At 46.8% G+C, this 18,674-nt stretch overlaps 1 protein-coding gene across 1 annotated transcript in view; it reads right to left on the bottom strand.

The window, feature by feature from the left end:
* Positions 1-1,594: 1,594 nt before the first annotated feature.
* The window catches only part of APMAP (adipocyte plasma membrane associated protein), a 27,751-nt gene continuing 10,671 nt past the window's right edge, over positions 1,595-18,674 (bottom strand). Inside the window, exons 3-9 of the mRNA XM_011952180.1 lie at positions 17,535-17,650; positions 12,155-12,247; positions 10,228-10,344; positions 8,955-9,129; positions 8,290-8,424; positions 7,653-7,845; positions 1,595-2,686 (exon numbers count right to left, since the gene is read on the bottom strand). Of these exons, the coding sequence (XP_011807570.1) occupies positions 2,477-2,686; positions 7,653-7,845; positions 8,290-8,424; positions 8,955-9,129; positions 10,228-10,344; positions 12,155-12,247; positions 17,535-17,650 (1,039 nt within the window). The 3' untranslated portion in view covers positions 1,595-2,476. The remainder of the gene's footprint in view (positions 2,687-7,652; positions 7,846-8,289; positions 8,425-8,954; positions 9,130-10,227; positions 10,345-12,154; positions 12,248-17,534; positions 17,651-18,674) is intronic.

The raw sequence follows: 18,674 nt of genomic DNA, 5'->3' as shown, positions 1-18,674 counted from the left end.
AAACACAGGAAATGACACTTGGAGACAGAAAATCAACAGCTAAGTCAAAATCAAGACTCCTTTGCTGAAAACTGTGAAAAACAGTTTGCCAGCTTCTTTATATTTGTGAAAATTACGCACTGAAAGCAAAGCTCTCTATTCTCAATTTGAAAAGGGAAGTCTACCTATAAGCCCAGCACATTTACATTGTTTGTATGACAGAATGATTAGGTATTATCTTACTTTCTTTGTATACTTGACATACAAGGCACATCATTTGTTACTAAAAGTATTTCTAATGACCACTAATTTTCTTTCCTATAGTCACATAAAAAATTTTAAGTTGTTCATCTGACACAATGTGGGTCACACCAACTAGAGAGAAGCCCATCTTTGCCTCTGTCCTACTGGTGCTGCCCCCAGGAGCCAGCCTTGAGAAGGGGGAACACACAATTAACCATCAGACCCCCGGCTCTCTTCCCCAACATGAGGCCTGGCCAGTGCTGGGAGAATTAACCATCAGACTCCCAACTCTCTTCCCCAACATGAGGCCTGGCCAGTGCTGGGAGAATTAACCATCAGACTCCCAACTCTCTTCCCCAACATGAGGCCTGGCCAGTGCTGGGAGAATTAACCATCAGACTCCCAACTCTCTTCCCCAACATGACGCCTGGCCAGTGCTGGGAGAATTAACCATCAGACTCCCAACTCTCTTCCCCAACATGACGCCTGGCCAGTGCTGGGAGAATTAACCATCAGACTCCCAACTCTCTTCCCCAACATGAGGCCTGGCCAGTGCTGGGAGAATTAACTATCAGACTCCCAACTCTCTTCCCCAACATGACGTCTGGCCAGTGCTGGGAGAATTAACTATCAGACTCCCAACTCTCTTCCCCAACATGACGTCTGGCCAGTGCTGGGAGAATTAACCATCAGACTCCCAACTCTCTTCCCCCAACATGAGGCCTGGCCAGTGCTGGGGGAATTAACCATCAGACTCTTGGCTCTCTTCCCCCAACACGGGGCCTGACCAGGCTGGGAGGAATTAACCACCAGACTCCCAGCTCTCTTCCCCAACAGGGCCTGGCCACCACTCAGGGGAGAGGAGGGCACAGGAGTCTGAGGCCAGCCAGTGCACACAGATGGTCCCGATGTTACCACAGCTATCAGTTCTCTGAATTTCTGTATCATTACATATTTATCTGATTTTTTTCTAACTTTTATTAGTATCCATTTAAAATATTGTCTCTGTGAAGTTATTCCAAACATTTTTGGAGGCACAATCTCTTATTACTCTCACAAATACCCAGGAAAGAAAGGAGCAGATGTCAGCCCCATTTCGTAGGCTGGAAAACAGGAGAGAAGTGTAATATCAACTTACACCACAAGGAGTCAACGTCAAGAGCAGATGGCCTAAGGCTGCCTGCTCCCTGCCTGAAGACGGCTGCCTGAGAGAGGTCCCGCTGCTTCCCTCCTGAGCTAGTTGGATGGACTACTTGGCCTTAAAACATCATCCTCACCAAGACAATCCTTACATCAACACCTGATGGAATTAAACGTCAGTACTGTTAATTAAAGTAGAGAAGAAACTCCCAGGCCACACCATCAAAAAAGGTTAATCAGCAGAAGTCAATTTATCATTATTTATTATCAAAATCATGACCAGTGTGTAGACATACTTGTGAAAATATACAGCAACTTGGGGCTTATAACACATGAGCAAAGATGACATTAACACGTGCACTGTTCACATCTTGGGGTCTAGAGGTCAAGAACAAAGGTCACAGACAGGACATTACTAAATGGATCCCTGCAGTAGGTCCCGAATTGCAGAAGCATCCAATTCCAGCATGGTCAGTGCGGAGATATTCACAGAAAGAAACCTAGCAAAGTCCTCTCTGAGCCGCTAGAGTCAACATGCTTTTCCTACACACTATGGAGAGCCCACGTCCCACACAACCCTTGAGAACACAGTTCCAAGTCTTGGCTCACACAGCTCTCACTGCTGGCCTCAACATCCTTGGGCCATGCTCCCTCTGCTCTTCCATTCCCACCCCAATAAAGGTATGACCGCACGTCATATAATAGTAAAGGACTCTGAGGCCGCAGGATAGGGCCACAGCAGCAAACTTCCTGGGCAGTGTGTTACTGCTGCACCCACCTGAGCCCTGTTCCAAGTGCAAGGAGCTTCCCAAGCCCTAGAGAATGACTGTACTTAGAAAGCTTTGTTGTTTTTTTTTTAAGAGAAAATTGCTTCACATGAATTTATCTTCCCCGTGGCAGATATGTTGTGCTTCCCTCTAAACAGAAAGATGAGCCCAGATGGGGCCCGGGCATCCTCGAGGGATGAAGCAGCCATGCCCACCATCCCTCAGGGACTGACAAGTGCATGTGGACACTTGAACCATGACTGTGTCCACAGCTCCTCCTGGACTAGGCCTGGTGCCTTAGTGTGAAGGCTCCTGGCTTACATGGCAGGGGCAGCTATCCGGGAGGGCTAAACAGCCTGGAGGCTGAGTCTGCAGAGGAAGGGGGACCTGAAAGAGCCCACGTACAGGTGCCCGTCGTGCTCATGCACCTCACTGACGTAGGCGGCCACCAGCCCGTCGGGATCATGCAGGCTTCTCCGGAAGGCACCGCTGTCGCTGAGTTCTAGGACGAGGCTGTACCGCGGCACAAACTTCATCACCGTCTCCTGACTAAAGAGCTAGAGGGAAGCACAGTGCAGGGAGAGTTCACTATCTGGCCAAGAATGCTGTATGCAGATCAACCGCGCCGCGCCCACCATCCAAGAAGGGTCTGACTCCTTTCCAAGACAGGGCAGCCCCACAGGGCAGTGCCCCACAGGACAGCTAACCCAGCTCCCACTCCCAGCCCCGGGGGCCCCAAAGCAGACCCCACCCCACCCCTGTCCCTGTGAAGATCAGGCCAAAGAGGCTCCCCAGCACAAGGACAGCAACACGAGCACATCTCTGGACGGCCTGGCTGAACTCGGAGAGACACAGCACATCCAAGGCGGTCCCAGCACCGGAGCCAGGGCTCAGAATGGCCTCCACCCACCAGACAACCAGCACAGCCCCTGGAACACCCAAGTCTTCTGTCTGGAGCCAGGGCTCAGAATGACCTCCACCCACCAGATAACCAGCACAGCCCCTGGAACACCCAAGTCTTCTGTTCAGGTTTAAAACATTTCAAACAGGCAAGGTGCAAACGACGGAGATTTGAGAGCAGCTCATGTTCAAAAAAAGGCAAGCAGGTTCACAGACCACACAACATGGCTTCCAAAACAGACAGCAAAATCCCACTGCTTTCGTCAAAGCGGGGTGTGTAGATCCTGAGGGATGCCTCCAGGGATGGAGGCAAAAGAGCTTCGACCTAGACTGTGGTCACATGGGACTGCTGAAGAGTTTTAAGCAGAGAACAGATGGCGAGAGGCATGATTTCTGGCAGAGCAGAAGGACACCTGGTCGGAAATCATGACAAAGCACTCCTCTGCCTAAGACCAAGGAATGGAAATTAACAGACAGATTTCTAGCATTTAATACAAGCGGAAATACCCAAACAAGTGTCCAACGAATAATGTCTCCCAGTCACTGGAAATGTTCAAGCAGACAGACAAGTTGACTAGACTCTAGGTTCAACAGCGATAGATCAACTGCATTACAGCTCAAAAAACTCCCAAGGCTTCCCACTACCCATGAAATGCCACCTCCTGCTGTTCAGTCATGGATCCTTCCTGCTCTCCTCTCTTCTCTCTTCTTCCTAAGAGATCTCATCTTCTCTTACTATTACAACTAGTCACCTTCCCAGAAATGTCTCAAATCGCCATCTCCATTTCCAACACCAGTGCTAAGTCTCTCACTGTCTGGGACCCATGTCTGCCTGGACTTTCTAATAGCACTTCAAATTCGACAGCCTCCCCAGCTCCGGAGACAGGGCCAGGACCCCAGCCCTCCCTTGATCCCGGTCTCTCTGTGCCCTACAAGCCCAGCCACCAGTCTTGCCATCTGTTGTGTGTGTCCCTGGCCTGGGCCTTGCCCTGCCACCTCTCCCCAGTCACTGGGACAAGTTCCACACAGGCTCCCACAGCCAGCTAAGACCTGCTGCAAGATGTTCTCCTTTCAGCAGCTGCAGTTCTCTTTAAAAACATTCTTTGTACTACATCACTCCCCTCCTAAACAACTCCATCAGGAGCATGGGGCTGAGCAGGGTACATGTGTGCAGGGGATGGTAGACCATGATGACCCAGACCAGCCCACTCCGCTTGGGTAAGGAGGTGTCCCTTCAGGGGGGTGGCCTGGCACAGGTTGTCAGGGCCTACATGGGGTGAGGACGTATCCCCACAGTGAGGCCCAGATCAGGCTGTGACAGCCCATACAAGTGAAGAGGTGTACACCCAGGGACAGCCCGGTGTAGGGATCACAGCCCTTGAGGGGAAAGGCAGCCTCCAGCACACAGTCAGGGAGGAAGGGGACAGCCCAGCATGGGGTGCTACAGCCCTGGATGGGGCCATGTGACAGGGCACAGCAGCCACAGATTGGTCACATACAGAGAAAATGGTTGAACAGGTAAACCTAGGGAGGACAATGGGATCCAGGTTTCTCACTGTTAGAGAGGTACAAATAGGGGGAGAAATAAGGGGAGAAAACTTGGATCAGTCTGTGGTGTTGTCATGGTTTTCAATTTACAGATGACAGATGCAGGCATAAGCATGAGCGGTGTGTGTGTGATGCCTACGCATGCAGGCATGTGTGAGTACGTATCATGTGCTTGTACTCCCAGCACTGTCCCTTGGGGACCTGAGAGCAGCGACACCCAAGGCAGCGAGTACACTTAGCACCCAGATCTCCTCCACAGGCAACCAGGGCTCCTGGGAGAAATGGCCAATTGCAGAGCTGGAGCAGGGACAATACGAGAGGAACCTGGAACGACTTATGTGCTGGAAAGTGAGGAGCTGGCCCAAGACAACAGGACATGCCCAAAGGCTCAGAAGCCACATTGAAGGGGCTCCTCCTGGCCACAGATGGGTAATCTGAACATCAAAATCAATGATGACTGTAACATAATCACCATTAAGAACATGGGAAACCGTAAGATGGCACTGATGATTACTTACAGAAACCATCTCTCCGCGAGCGACTCAGTAATGAAACACGAAAGAACCACGTCAAGGTGGAGACACCTGGCATTCCTCGCCTGAATCAGGTAGCCAAAGTTGCCACCACCCCAACAGAGCAAACTGACACTGTGCCCTCGTGACAGCCTCGCCAAGATGAGCACAGCTGCCCGGCTGTACCACGACTGCCAGCGATACGAGACCAGAATCTCCACATGAAAAACCCTACTGGAGGGACATTCTGGGACACAGCTGACCTGCACGCTTCCAAAGGATCAAGGCCAAAACTTCAAACAAAAACAGGGGCTGAATATCCCCAGACTGAAGGAGATGAAACAGAGCTGACAGCTAAACACCACTTCTGATCCTGGGTTGGATCCTTTGTTATAAAGGACAACAGCAGGACAACTGGCGAAATCTGAATGGAGCCTGCAGACCGGACAGTCACAGGGGAGCTGTGGGCATCTCCTGGTTTCGACCAGTGGTAATGAGGAGAACGTGCCAAACACACGCTCAGGCATCTGCAGTGAGTGACAGGACATCAGGCCAGCAGCTAACTCGAAAACAGTGCTGGGAAAAAAAATCCCTTGTACCCTCCGTTTCCACAGCTTTGATACTGTCTCAAAATTTAAAAAAAAAAAAAAATCAGGCCGGGCATGGTGGCTCCTGGTTGTAATCTCAGCATTTTGGGAGGCTGAGGTGGGTGGATTACTCGAGGTCAGGCATTTGAGACCAGCCTGGCCAACACGGTGAAAACTCGTCTATACTAAAAATACAAAAAGTAGCTAAGCGTGGTGGTGCACGCCTGTAGTCCCAGCTACTCAGGAGGCTGAGGCAGGAAAATCACTTGAGCCCAGGAGGCAGAGACTGCAGTGAGCCGAGATTGTGCCACTACACATCAGCCTGAGTGACAGAGCAAGACTCTGTCTCAAAAACAAAAAACAAAAAAATCTTCAATGACTTGGATTACATTTTGAGTAAAACTGAACCTTCTTTCCAAGTCCATGGGGCTGTGGTCCTCCCTCTCACCCCTCCTCACCCAGCTGCAGGAAGATCCCGTGTTCCCTCATGCTTGCAGCCCCCTCCCTAACCATGCCCTCAATCAATGGTACATCCTCGCACCTACATGTGCCAGGCACTGTTGCAGGTGTGGAGGATGACAAATGAACTACGCAGAAAAACACCTGCTCTGATGGTATGCATATTCTACTCAGGGGAAGAGACACAAACCACCACCACTCACACTACCCTAAGCTAAGAGCACTATGTGCAGATTTTCACTAAATGTTCCCAGCACCTGATGAGGTGCTATTATTCTTTCCACTTTACAGATAGAGCACCTGAGGCAGAGAGTCCAAGTCTCTGGCCCAGGGTCCCACAGCTGGTCTGGCAGCCTCCAAAACCCCTGTGCTTGCGCACCTGCTATTCTGCCTCCCCCTAGGTGCCAGCAGGAACAGATGCTATCTCTGGAGCCAATAAGGCAACGAGAAGGACAGATTTCTCAACAGATTAAGACTTCCCACACAGCAACCCACAGAACTCACATCACTGAAGACCGTGAGCCAGTCTGAGAATGTGCACGCAGCCCCCAGGAGGGGTCCAGGCACACAGCCCGGCAGCAGGACTCAGTAACTGCTGCCTGTCAGCCCCAGGACTGTAAGCTAGTATTTCCATATCAGTTCAAATATTCAGTATCAACTTCAAATACCCATTCAGTCTGTGACATGGAGCTTGCTGGAAAAGCAGATCTCTGTATTACACAAGCGCCCATGTCAACAAGTGACCCCTCCACAGTGTAAACGTGCTGAGTTATGATGTGGGGTGCTTCATGGAAGCCACTGGGAAAATGGCAAGCTTTAAAGGCTGTGTTGAAGGGGCTGTTGTGTTGAAGGGGCTGTTGTGTTGAAGGGGCTATGGCTGGCCATTGGTGGGAGTGGGTGACTTCTTTTTTTTAAAGGGAAAGATTTGGATGTGGTAGGAGGTCAAAGGGCAGAACTCCATAGAGAAGGGTGCCTGGCAGTGAGGCTGCAAGAAGGCAGCAGGGAGCAGGCGCGACGGCAGCTGTGGTGACTGGGTTACAGGGGTGGCCACACCTGCAGGGAGGGGAGGAAGGGGCACCTCCCGACTCTTTCCCTGAGGAGGCAGAGAGGAGGGCGGAGAGCAGAGAAGGCCTGGCACAGCCATGGCAGATGGAGAAGCGAGACTGACAGGCAGGCGGATGCCCAGAGCCATGATGGTGAGGGTGGCAATCAAAACACCCAGAAATAGGGAAGACTGAAAGGCAGGCAGATGCCCAAAGTCATAATGGTGAGGGTGGCAATCAAAACACCCAGAAACAGGGAAACCAGAAGACCCAAAGGGTCCAAATGTTTAAATCTGTATTTCAGGGTCCAAATGTTTAAATCTGTATTTCAGGATGAAGAATGAAATGTGTTTCTAAGTGTCATTCAGAGCCAAATACTACAAGCAGAACTAGATTTTTAAGCTATAAGGGTCAAAAAAATATGATTCAATTCACTTCCATTTTCTTTCTTGGAGTAACAGTTTTTATAGTTACCTTAAAAATCATCCTTTTGATCCAGGGTCTCTCAGATAAGAAATCCAGCATGGAAAACCCAGGGTTAGGGCGGATGGTTGACATGCCGACCCAGTATCCCCCAAAGCTGCTGGGCCGGATGTTGTCTGGAAATCCAGGCATGTTCTCCACAAACAGATCAGCCCCGCCCTTCATCAGGCCAGAAACATAGACTCTGAAAAATTCGACCAAGCAGACAGTGAGCCATAGCCCCTCAATTTAAGATAAAAATTTTAGCCAAGCACCAAACTGGTCTTGATCCAAATATCTATATGGAAAGTGCTCTAACTATGTCCATCATGAACAAAGGCACAGCTGCTGAGAAGACACCTTTGTGCACAGGGCCCAGCATGAACAGAGGGGAAGCAAGTCGGGGGAGGACCAAGGCCCTGCCAGCAGGGGAATGGGGCCCAGGCTGCGCCAGCTGGCCTTAAGACGCTCTCCCAGACTACGACTCACAATGGGAGAAAGAAAAGTGCACCCTTGAATTTTCTTTAACATGCCATGCAGAAGGTGCACTGCTGCCTCTGATTTCTGTCGATCCCATTTCCGTGCCCACTCTACCCCACCATGATGCGCTCTGGCCAGCAACTGACAGCTCAGCCAATCCCACACACACCTTCGTATCCTGGCCATGGTCGTTTCTGCCACCAGGACAAAGTCTTCTGCAGGAGACAGCTGCACTCCATTCGGGAACCGCAGCTGGTCCAATAAAACTTTCACTTCCCTGGTCACAGTATCGTACTCCAGCAGGCTGTGAAACGCCAAAACAGAGGGTTATGCGGGAGAATCCCTGGCTCCCACTCTGGGCCTTCAGGGCATGGGCCTGCAGAAGATGACTCCACCTCAACCCGGAGCAACAAGCCCTGGGCCCCCTGCTCAAACTTGATTCAAGGCTGGCCCCTGGGGGCCCTTCCCCATCCAGAGCAGATCCAGTGTCCCCTCCAGAGAATCCCAAGTTCTCTTGCTGACCTGGGAGCCAGACAGGAGTCCCCCTCAGAGAGGCAACTCAAAGCCCAGGCCTGCCTCCAGGGTCTCTCCTGACTGCCTAGACTTGCACCCTCAGACAGACTGGCCTGTTTTATTTCCTCAGAGAAAACGAAAGCACCTTGTTCCATTTTGTGACATCCATCACCTGCCTCCAGAAGCCACTAAGGTCCTGTACTAGAAGCTGAAATATGATGCTGGAAATATTCCCTTGGTCCCTAGAAGTAACAAGCTCTGCTGAAGCGGCTGGCCTGGCTGGTGAACTCAACAAATGGGAGACCTAGAGCAAGGCCTCACCGCCCGTCATCTGTGCCCTCCATCACCAGAAGCAGGTAGTCTCGTCTTTGCCATTTGCTGCTAGAATCAGTGAAATAAATCTTCCTCCCATCCTGAGTGACCGTAAGATCATTCACAAAGGACATTTTCTTCCCCTCAATGGGTGTCTCGGAGGACAGCAGCAGTTTCACTTCACCTGAAGTTTAAAAAGAAAGAAAAAGATTGACTTGAACTAGGAACTTTCTTTTCAATAATTTCAAAATATTAACCAGCCTGATTTAAAAAGAAAAACTGAAACTTCTCCATGTCATATGTCGGAAGATTTATTCCTTCTTATAGTAAAAACAGTATTAGGTGTTAAATGATTTTTTTTTTAGACTAACTTCATTAAAGGCAGAATCTTTTCTATAAAGATGAGGAATTCTTTCTTCTAGGTCAACTGACTTGATAACATATATTGCAAGTGTTAGGCAGGCTGTAGTTCTATTTGTTAGTTCTATTTGAGAGAAATATGACATATTCTACTCATCTGCTTTTAGAAAAAAAAAGCAGTAGTATAAGTTTTGAAAAATAATAGAAAGAACACGGACTGAGGGCTAAGCACTCTTGAGGTGTGACTGCCTTTAAACCTTCACAACAATCCCACGGGCAGGGCTACTATGACCCCAATTTGATGAGGAAGCTGCGCATAGAGCAGTCAAGGGACCTGCAGTCATAGCTGGTGGCCAGCAGAGTGGAACGGCCCCAAGCAGCTGGGCTGCAGGGCCTACATTTGGGCCCCCATGCACTGTACAAGACAATGGACTCCTCCCCAGCAGGAACCTCCACTGAGACACACAGCACATATTACAGTCTGGTCAAGGGGACTCATGAGCAGTCAGGGGAAAGAAGAGAAGGAACTACAGGAGAAAATAGAAAGGCAGAGACAAAGGGGAGGGCCACAGAGAAGAAAAAGAGAGAAAACAAATAGACAAGATGCAGAGAGAAACACAGAAAAATAAAGACAGAAAGAGGTCTAACTTTCTCAAAATAAGTCCTTTTGAGACCCTGTGGCTAAAATATAAATGCTTGGAGGAAATTAGGGTATGGACCAAATGCAATCATGGGTAGGGAGTTTTCTGGTACTTAAAACTAGCTGACTTTTGCAGGCAATGCTTTCAGTACTGTTCAGCGAATAGGAAATATCAGAGTCTTTAGCAGACTGTTGTTAACAAATCCTATTAAGTCTATACATACATATACTGTTTAAAAGATCTAAAATCATCATAGAAGGAAACAATATATTATCACATACGTTTCCAGGGATTTACTTCAAATAGTCCCTTGTATGCATCAGCCACAAAGAGAGTCCCATTGGGCCCTGCACGGACACCCAGGGGTCTCCCACACACAGGCTCATCATCTCGGGTTTCTAGAAAAACAAACAGACGGGGATTGGTAGCTGGTCCCAGATTCTACCTGTGCTGTCCTCCAAGCATCTCATCCATCCTTTCCCATACAACATGCTATACAAGACTATGGCATTAGAGCTAGAACTGCCCTGCAGGTGCTCACTGCACTGCAAATGCTTACTGTAAGGTGTTCATTGTGGGGTGCTCACTGAGATGTTTATTGCAGGGTGCTTACTGCAGGTGCTTATTGCAGGGTGTTCACTGTGGGGTGTCCAGTGCAATTGCTTATTGCAGGGTGCTTACTGCAGGTGCTTACTGCAAGATGTTCATGTGGAGTGCTCACTGAAGGTGCTTATTGCAGGGTACTTACTGCAGGTGCTTACTGCAAGGTGTTCATGTGGAGTACTCACTGCAGGTGCTTATTGCAGAGTGTTCACTGCAGGGTGCTCACTACAGGTGCTTATTGCAGGGTGTTCACTGTGAGGTGCTCACTGCAGGTGCCTACTGCAGGGTGTCCACTGTGGGGTACTTACTGCAGGTGCTTATTGCAGGGTGTTCACTGTGGGGTGCTCACTGCAGGTGGTTACTGCAGGGTGTTCACTGTGGGGTGCTCACTGCAGGTACTTATCGTAAGGTGTTCACTGTGGGGTCCTCACCGCAGGTGGTTATTGCAGGGTGTTCACTGTGGGGTGCTCACTGCAGGTTCTTACTGCAAGGTGTTCACTGTGGGGTGCTCCCTGAAGGTGCTTACTGCAGGGTATTCATGTGGGGTGCTCACTGCAGGTGCTTGTTGCAGGGTGTTCACTGTGAGGTGCTTACTGCAGGGTGCTCAATACAGGTGCTTTTGCAGGGCATTAACTGTGGGGTGCTCATTGCAAGTACCACTGCAGGTGTTCACCACAGGTGCTCACTGTAGGTGCTTACTGCAGGGTATTCACTGTGGGCTGCTCACTGCAGGTGCTTATTGTAGGGTGCTCACCATGGGTGCTCACTCCAGGTGCTACTGTAGGTGCTCACCATGGATGCTCACTGCAAATGCTTATTGCAGGGTGTTCACTGGGGGATGCTCACTGCAGGGTGCTTACTGCCAAAATGGCATGGAAAAAGGCAGGTTAAAGAACTGATGTAGAGTATAATTCCATCATACGTGTGGGTGTGGATGTCCATGAACAAAAAGATGTCTGAAAAGTAAACCACTAAAATGTTCATAACAATTACATCTGAAAAGACTCAGGTGATTTTTATTTTCTCCTTTGTACCTTTGTGTTGTTTGTGTTTATTAAAACGCATCATTTTAATAAAAACATTCCAGCTATTAAAAAATGGTAACCATTAGGTCTATAGACTATCAGTTTTAAACAGTGAGTCTTCTACTCTAGTTTTCCAAAATTTGAATAACTTAAGGGTATTCTCACTTACAGGGCTGAAATTCCTGAGACCAAGGCAGAATAACACTTACACATCTGAGTAATGACAAGGCCACCTGTTTTTCCACAGCAGCACTGTGATAACACCTATTAGCCTCTGAAGTACTGCAAAGGTAAACAGGGACCCCAGTAAAATGGTGAGGGGCGAGGCCCATGCAGTACCAAGCAGGCGCCACGGCCACTGCCCAGCTGCAAAATGGGGACTGCAGGTGACCATCAGGCACCATGAGGCCCAAGGACCACCAGGGAAATGAAGAGCTCATGGTGACGTCATGTTCCATCTACTAGATGGTTAGAGGTTCTTTTTCTCCTACAGGCATTCTAGGGAAAAGCAGTTCCACAGTGATCCGACATCTTTCTGAAAGACTGGAAGAGACACATCAGGGGATTATCACCAACTTACTGCACGGACCCGAACCAAACCGGGCAATGGTCTCTATTTCACCATTTTCAAGTTTTACAACCTGGCCATCTGCTGTCCCAGTAAACATCACATCTGTTTAAACACACAAAAAGGAGGAAGAGCAATGTTAGCCTAAGAACTGTGACTAAGCCACCTTCTCCTGTAAGAGGGCTTGTTTATGTGTTCCCCCTGCCCCTCTAGAGGAAATGCCAATTCTGAAGATGAAAGAGAAGCAATTTCTGGGAATACAAAAAATCCTTAAAACTTACAGCGATACAACTGCGGAGGCCTAGGGAAGCAGCCTGTGGGTGTGAACCGGACTTGAGAGCAAGGGTGCAGCAGACACCCGTCAGTGATGAGAACTGTGAGGATTTTCTCCAGTCCTGAAGCACTCAAGCTGACACTCAGCACTTAGGGGCATGAGTTTATACTCACCTCACATCAGTGTCTGCTACTGATATTGATTATATCCAACTAAAGGGGAAGAACTGCCAGAAATCCTTTAGGACAAAATTATAGCACATGAAGCGCTTACTTCAGCAGCACATATACTAAAATTAGAATAATACAGAGAAGATCAGCATGCCCCTTGAGCAATGATGACACACAAATTCATAAAACATTTCATAGTTTTCAAATGTATATAGTAAACTCAAGGGTAACCACTATAAAAAGTAAAAAAAAGAACTGATATGCTAACAAAGGAGTGAAAATGGAATCATATGAAATACTCAGTTTAAAACTACAAAAGACAAAAAGAGAGTAGAATGCAGAAACAGAAACAAGAATAAGGGCAAAGAATAGAAAACAGTAACAAATATGGTAGATATTAATCCAATACATCAATAATCACCTTAAACATAAATGGTCTAAATATACCAAATGAAAGAGAGACATTGCCAGAATTATTCAAAAAACAAGATCCAACTCTATGTTGTACATAAGAAAGCCACTTTAAATATAAAGATATATATAGATTAAAAGTGAAGGGATGAAGAAAGTACATCATGTTAACACTAACCAAAAGCAAGCCAGAGTAGCTGTATTAAATTCAGACAGAGAAGACTTCACACCAAGGAAAGTTATCAGGGATAAAGAGGAGCATCACACAATGACAAAGGGGTCAATTCCTCAAAAAGACATAAGAACCTTTAATGTGTATATGCTTCACAACAAAGCACCAATATGTGAGGCAAAAACTAATGCAACTGCAAGGAGAAACAGAATCCACTATCACAGCGACTTCAACAATCTAAACAAGAATAATCACAAGATCGTATCAACAGATACAGAAAAAAGCATCTAGTAACATCCAACACCCATTCACGATTAAAAGCTCTCAGCAAGCTGGGAGTAGAGGAAAACTTTCTTTTTTTTTTTTTTTTTTTTTTTTGAGGCGGAGTCTCGCTCCGTCGCCCAGACCAGAGTGCAGTGGCCGGATCTCAGCTCACTGCAAGCTCTGCCTCCCGGGTTTGCGCCATTCTCCTACCTCAGCCTCCCGAGTAGCTGGGACTACAGGCGCCCGCTACCTCGCCCGGCTAGTTTTTTGTATTTTTTAGTAGAGACGGGGTTTCACCATGTTAGCCAGGATGGTCTCGATCTCCTGACCTCGTGATCCGCCCGTCTCGGCCTCCCAAAGTGCTGGGATTACAGCCTTGAGCCACCGCGCCTGGCCGAGGAAAACTTTCTTAACTTGATCAAGAACATCTATAAAAAAATCTACATAAAACATCATACTTATGGATGACAAACTAGAAGCTTTCCTGCTAAGATCAAGAACAAGGCAAAGATGCCCCTGTCACTACCCCTTTTCACTATCACACTGGTAGACCTAGCTAATGCAATAAGACATGAAAAGGAAACAAAAGGTACACAGATTGAGAAGAAAGAAATAAAACTCTCTTTGTTTGCAAGTGACATAATTGTCTAGGTAGAAAATCTGAAAGAATCGACAACAAAAAACCCTCCTGGAACTAAGCAATTATAGTAAGGTTGCAGGATATTGCAAGATATTGACTCACCTTCCTTTATACTAACAATGAACAAATGGAATTTGGAATTGAAAACACAACAGTATGTACATTAGCATCCAAAAGAATGGCATACTTAGGTATAAATATAACATAATATGCACAAGGTCTATATGAGGAAAACTACAAAATTCTGATGAAAGAAATCAAAGAACTAAATAAATGGAGAGATAGTCCATGTTCATGGACAGGAAGACTTAATACTGTCAAGGTCAGTTTTTCCCAACCTTAATCTATAGATTCAATGTAATCCCAATCAAAATCCCAGCAAGCTATTTTGCAGATACAGATGAATTAATCCTAAAGTTCATATGGAGAGGGCAGAGACCCAAAATATCCAACACAATCTTGAAGGAAAAGAATAAAGTCAGAGGACTGAAACTACTCAACTTCAAGATTCACTATAAAGCTACCGTAATCAAGACAATGTGGTATTAGCAAAAGAATAGAAAAATAAATCAACGGAACAGATAAAACTTTTATCCCAGAGACAGACCCACATAAATACAATCGACTGATCTTTTGACAAAGGAGTAAATGCAATACATAATGGAAAAAAGACAGCGTTTTCCACAAATGGTGCTGGAACAAATTTGTCTGCATCCACAGGCAAACAAATCTAACACAGACCTTATACCCTTCACAAAAATGGAATTCAAATTGGATCACAGACCTAAATGTAAAATACACAACAAATTCCTAGAAGATAACATAGGAGAAAATCTAGGTCACCTGGGGTATGATGATGAATTTTTAGATATAACACCAAGGTGAGATACATGAAGAAATAAAAAGTGAAACTTCATTAAAATTAAAAATTCTTGCTCTGCAGAAGATACTGTCAAAAGAATGAGAAGCCACAGACTGGGAGAAAATATTTGCAAATGATATGTCTGATAAAGAACTATTATCCAAAATACACAAACAACTCTTAAAACTCAACAATAAGAAAATGAACAACCCAATTACAAAAATGGGCAAAAGGCCTGAACAGACACATCACCAAAGAAGATATACAGATGGCAGTTAAGCATATGAAGATATTCCACATCAAATGTCATCAGAGAAATGCAAACTGAAACAACGAGATACCACTACACGCCTATTAAAAGGGCCACAATCCAAAACACTGACACCACCAAATGCTGGCAAGGACATGGAGCATCAGGAACTCTAATTGTTAATGGGAAGGCAAATAGTACAGCCACTTTGGAAACGCTTGGTGGTTTCTTACAAAACTTAACTCTTACCACACAATCCAGCAATTATGCTTTTCGGTATTTACCCAAATGAGCTGAAAACTCAGGTCCACACAAAAACCTGCCCACAGATGTTTGCTCCAGCCTTATTCATAACTGGCAAAACTTAGCAGCAACCAAGATGTATTTCAGTAGGTAACTAAACTGTGGCACATTCATACAATGGAATATTATTCAGTGCTAAAAAGAAATGAGCTATCAAGCCATGGAAAGACATGGAGGAACTTTAAATAAACGCATACTACTAAGTGAAAGATGCCAATCTGGAAAGGCTACATACTGTATGAGTCCAACTACATAACATTCTGGAAAAGGCAAAACTATGGAGATGGCAAAAAGATCAGTGGTTGTCATGGGTTAAAATTAGAGGATGGGATGAACAGGCAGAGCAGAGAGGATTTTCAGGGCAGTGAAAACACCCTGTATGATACCATAATGGTGGACACATGGCATTTGTCCAAACCCATAGAATGTATAAAACCAAGGGTGAACCCTACTGTAAACTACAGACTCTGAGTAATAATGACGTATTGATGTGGGTACATCAGTTGTAACAAACGTGCCACTGTGGTGGGGGATGTTGATCATGCGGGAGGCTGTGCATGGCATGTGTGCAGAAAAAGTATTTGATGAAATCCAACACCCAATCATAATAAAAAGTCTTTTTCAGAAAATCTCTGTACCTTCTGCTCAATTTTGCTGTGAACCTAAAACTGCTCTTAAAAATAAAGCCTGCTATAACTGGAGATTGCTCTCTCCCAGCACTCCCCAGAGTTAGTACCTCCCTCCACTGTCAGCAACCTGCCAGCCAGCCCCCAGGGCAGCTTCCAAATGAGGTGGCAGAGATAGCAGCGGCAGGTCCCTGGGCGCCTCCCAGGGGCTCACACCCACCAGAAAGGACCCCACTGTGCCTGGCCAAGAAATGTCACCAGCTCACCAAAGAAAGAGAAAAAGCTGGGACCTGGTGACAAAGTACAATGAGAAGTAATCCCAGTGAAAAGGAAAAAGGCAGGAAAGTGCTCTCTTTGGGAGGTAAGATCATTGGTTTGCACTTTAACTGCTGTTAAGTTTCAGTTTTAAATAGCAATATTTGATTTTTCACCAAAAAAAGCTAAAGCTTATAAAATTTACACAAATAAATGCCAATGTCTTTTTAAGAGAAATGCAAAGTTCTATCATGATATTTACTCTTCTTGAAACAATTATGACTTTGACAGCCAAGAAAACAAACCAACTGCAGAAATGGACCAGTCCTTGGGGCCTGTGTCAAATAGCAGGGCCTGGGCAAAAGAAGCTGATCAAACGTCACTAGAAGAGAGGCCACTGACCGGCCTTGAGAGCACAACAGAAGCACCCTGTGTGCACATCCACAGCCACCTACTGCCTGGAGAACAGAGTGTGTTTTGGAATAACAAGCGGCACTTCCAAACAAGCTGCTCAGCAAGCCCATACCAGATTAAGTTTTAAACTATCTGTGACTATCTGTGCCTTTCCAATATGAAACTTAATTCTCATTTTCACAAACAGAAAATGCCTTGCTCAAGGTTGCTAGAGATGCAAGTATTCGAACCAGATCCAATTCCAGCTCTGAGGTGTGGGCAAGTGTGATGCAGATGGTTATCCTTAAGTGTACCCATCAAAGTGAGCTTTCAAACAGACAGACAAAAAAACAGTGGAAATATTGAGAACCATTTGTCTTCACTTCACAGTGAAATCTATACAAAGCAAAAGGAACTAAGAAATGCTGTGCTGTCAAATACCTATTTAACTTTGATAAAAAACTAAACATCAGTATCTGTATTTGGCCTTTTTCCTTTCACAACACTCTGAGCACAACAAAGTGCTCCATAGAGATGAACTGAAAACCACCAAGTGCTAAAACGGCATGCAACCTGCGCAGATGAGACCAGCAGAAAGAGCCACTAGGCACTAGTGCCTCCCATGTGATGTCTGGGGTCCAAGCCCCATGTCCGCAGCTAAGAAGGATGTGCAGGGCCCCAGTCCGGGGGCAGTGTGCCACCGCAGCTGCTCCCACAGAACCCGCCCCCTCAGACAACAGACAGCCTGGAAGGGCCCCCAGCTCAGACTTACCCCCGATATGTGCTATGGACTCCGGTCCAATAAGCTGATTTTCAAACAGCCTTTCTGCCTGTCGCAACTTTGTATTTGGATGCAGAACACCAAGCAAGAGCGGGGGTTCTTTGAAGCTGCAAAATAATGCAGTTCCAGAGATTTGTCCATAAATACACGTGAAGAAAACCTGTACCAAGCACCTACTCTCGGTTCTTTGATAAAGATGGCACTTTCCAACAACATCCTCAGTTGCCAGAAATAGAAGGGTTAAGAAAAAACTGTTCCAGGGTATCAGAAAATGTCACGGTCAAAAGAGATATAAAAATATAGATGTGCAAGGCCTTCAGCAGTCCTGTCACCTGAGAACATCCTGGGGCCTGTGCCCACCCACCCTCCAGCCTCCCCAGCTCCCCACCCCCATCCAATGCCTCAGGGCAGCTGGACCTCCTCACCCGTGACTCACACAGCCCTATAGCCACCACAGTCCACCTAGGGTGGTGGGGGGCAGTGCCCACGTTTCACACCTGATGGCCCGGCCTCATGCTTCATAGAGAAGACCAAATCCATTCTCCAAAATGCTGCTCTATTTTTTTTTTAACCATAAATTTGACTTTAACTGATATTTTTTCAGTGACTGGAAACATCCATATCCTTCTATGAAAAATAAACTTTTTGTTCCCTTCTGGAGAGAAACCATGTCCTTCCACAGAGTGACTGTGGGCTGAGAGGGCTGCAGCTGAGTCGGCACGTGGTGGGATGGCATGCATGGGGCACAGCCTGTGTCACGGCCCGTGTACTTGTGTGAGACACACCAAGCTCTGTCATATAACAGGCTTCTGCTTCTGTTCTGTATTTTGGGGCCTATCTTCCTGTTTTTGAGTGTGCCATTCCGAAAGCTGAGCCTAGGAGAGAGGTCCCTGTTGGCTGCGACAGTTCCACTGCCAAAAGCTGAGCCCAGGAGAGTGGTCCCTGTTGGCTGTGACAGTTCCACTGCCATTCCAAAAGCTGAGCCCAGGAGAGAGGTCCCTGTTGGCTGCGACGGTTCCACTACCATAAGCTGAACCCACGAGAGTGGTCCCTGTTGGCTGTGACAGTTCCACTGCCATTCCAAAAGCTGAGCCCAGGAGAGAGGTCCCTGTTGGCTGCGACGGTTCCACT

The sequence above is a fragment of the Colobus angolensis genome, unplaced genomic scaffold (genome assembly GCF_000951035.1).
Source record: "Colobus angolensis palliatus isolate OR3802 unplaced genomic scaffold, Cang.pa_1.0 Scaffold336, whole genome shotgun sequence".
NCBI classification, from domain to species: Eukaryota; Metazoa; Chordata; class Mammalia; order Primates; family Cercopithecidae; genus Colobus; species Colobus angolensis.
Note: the sequence above shows the minus strand (reverse complement) of the source record. Positions and strands in the feature narration are given on the sequence as shown.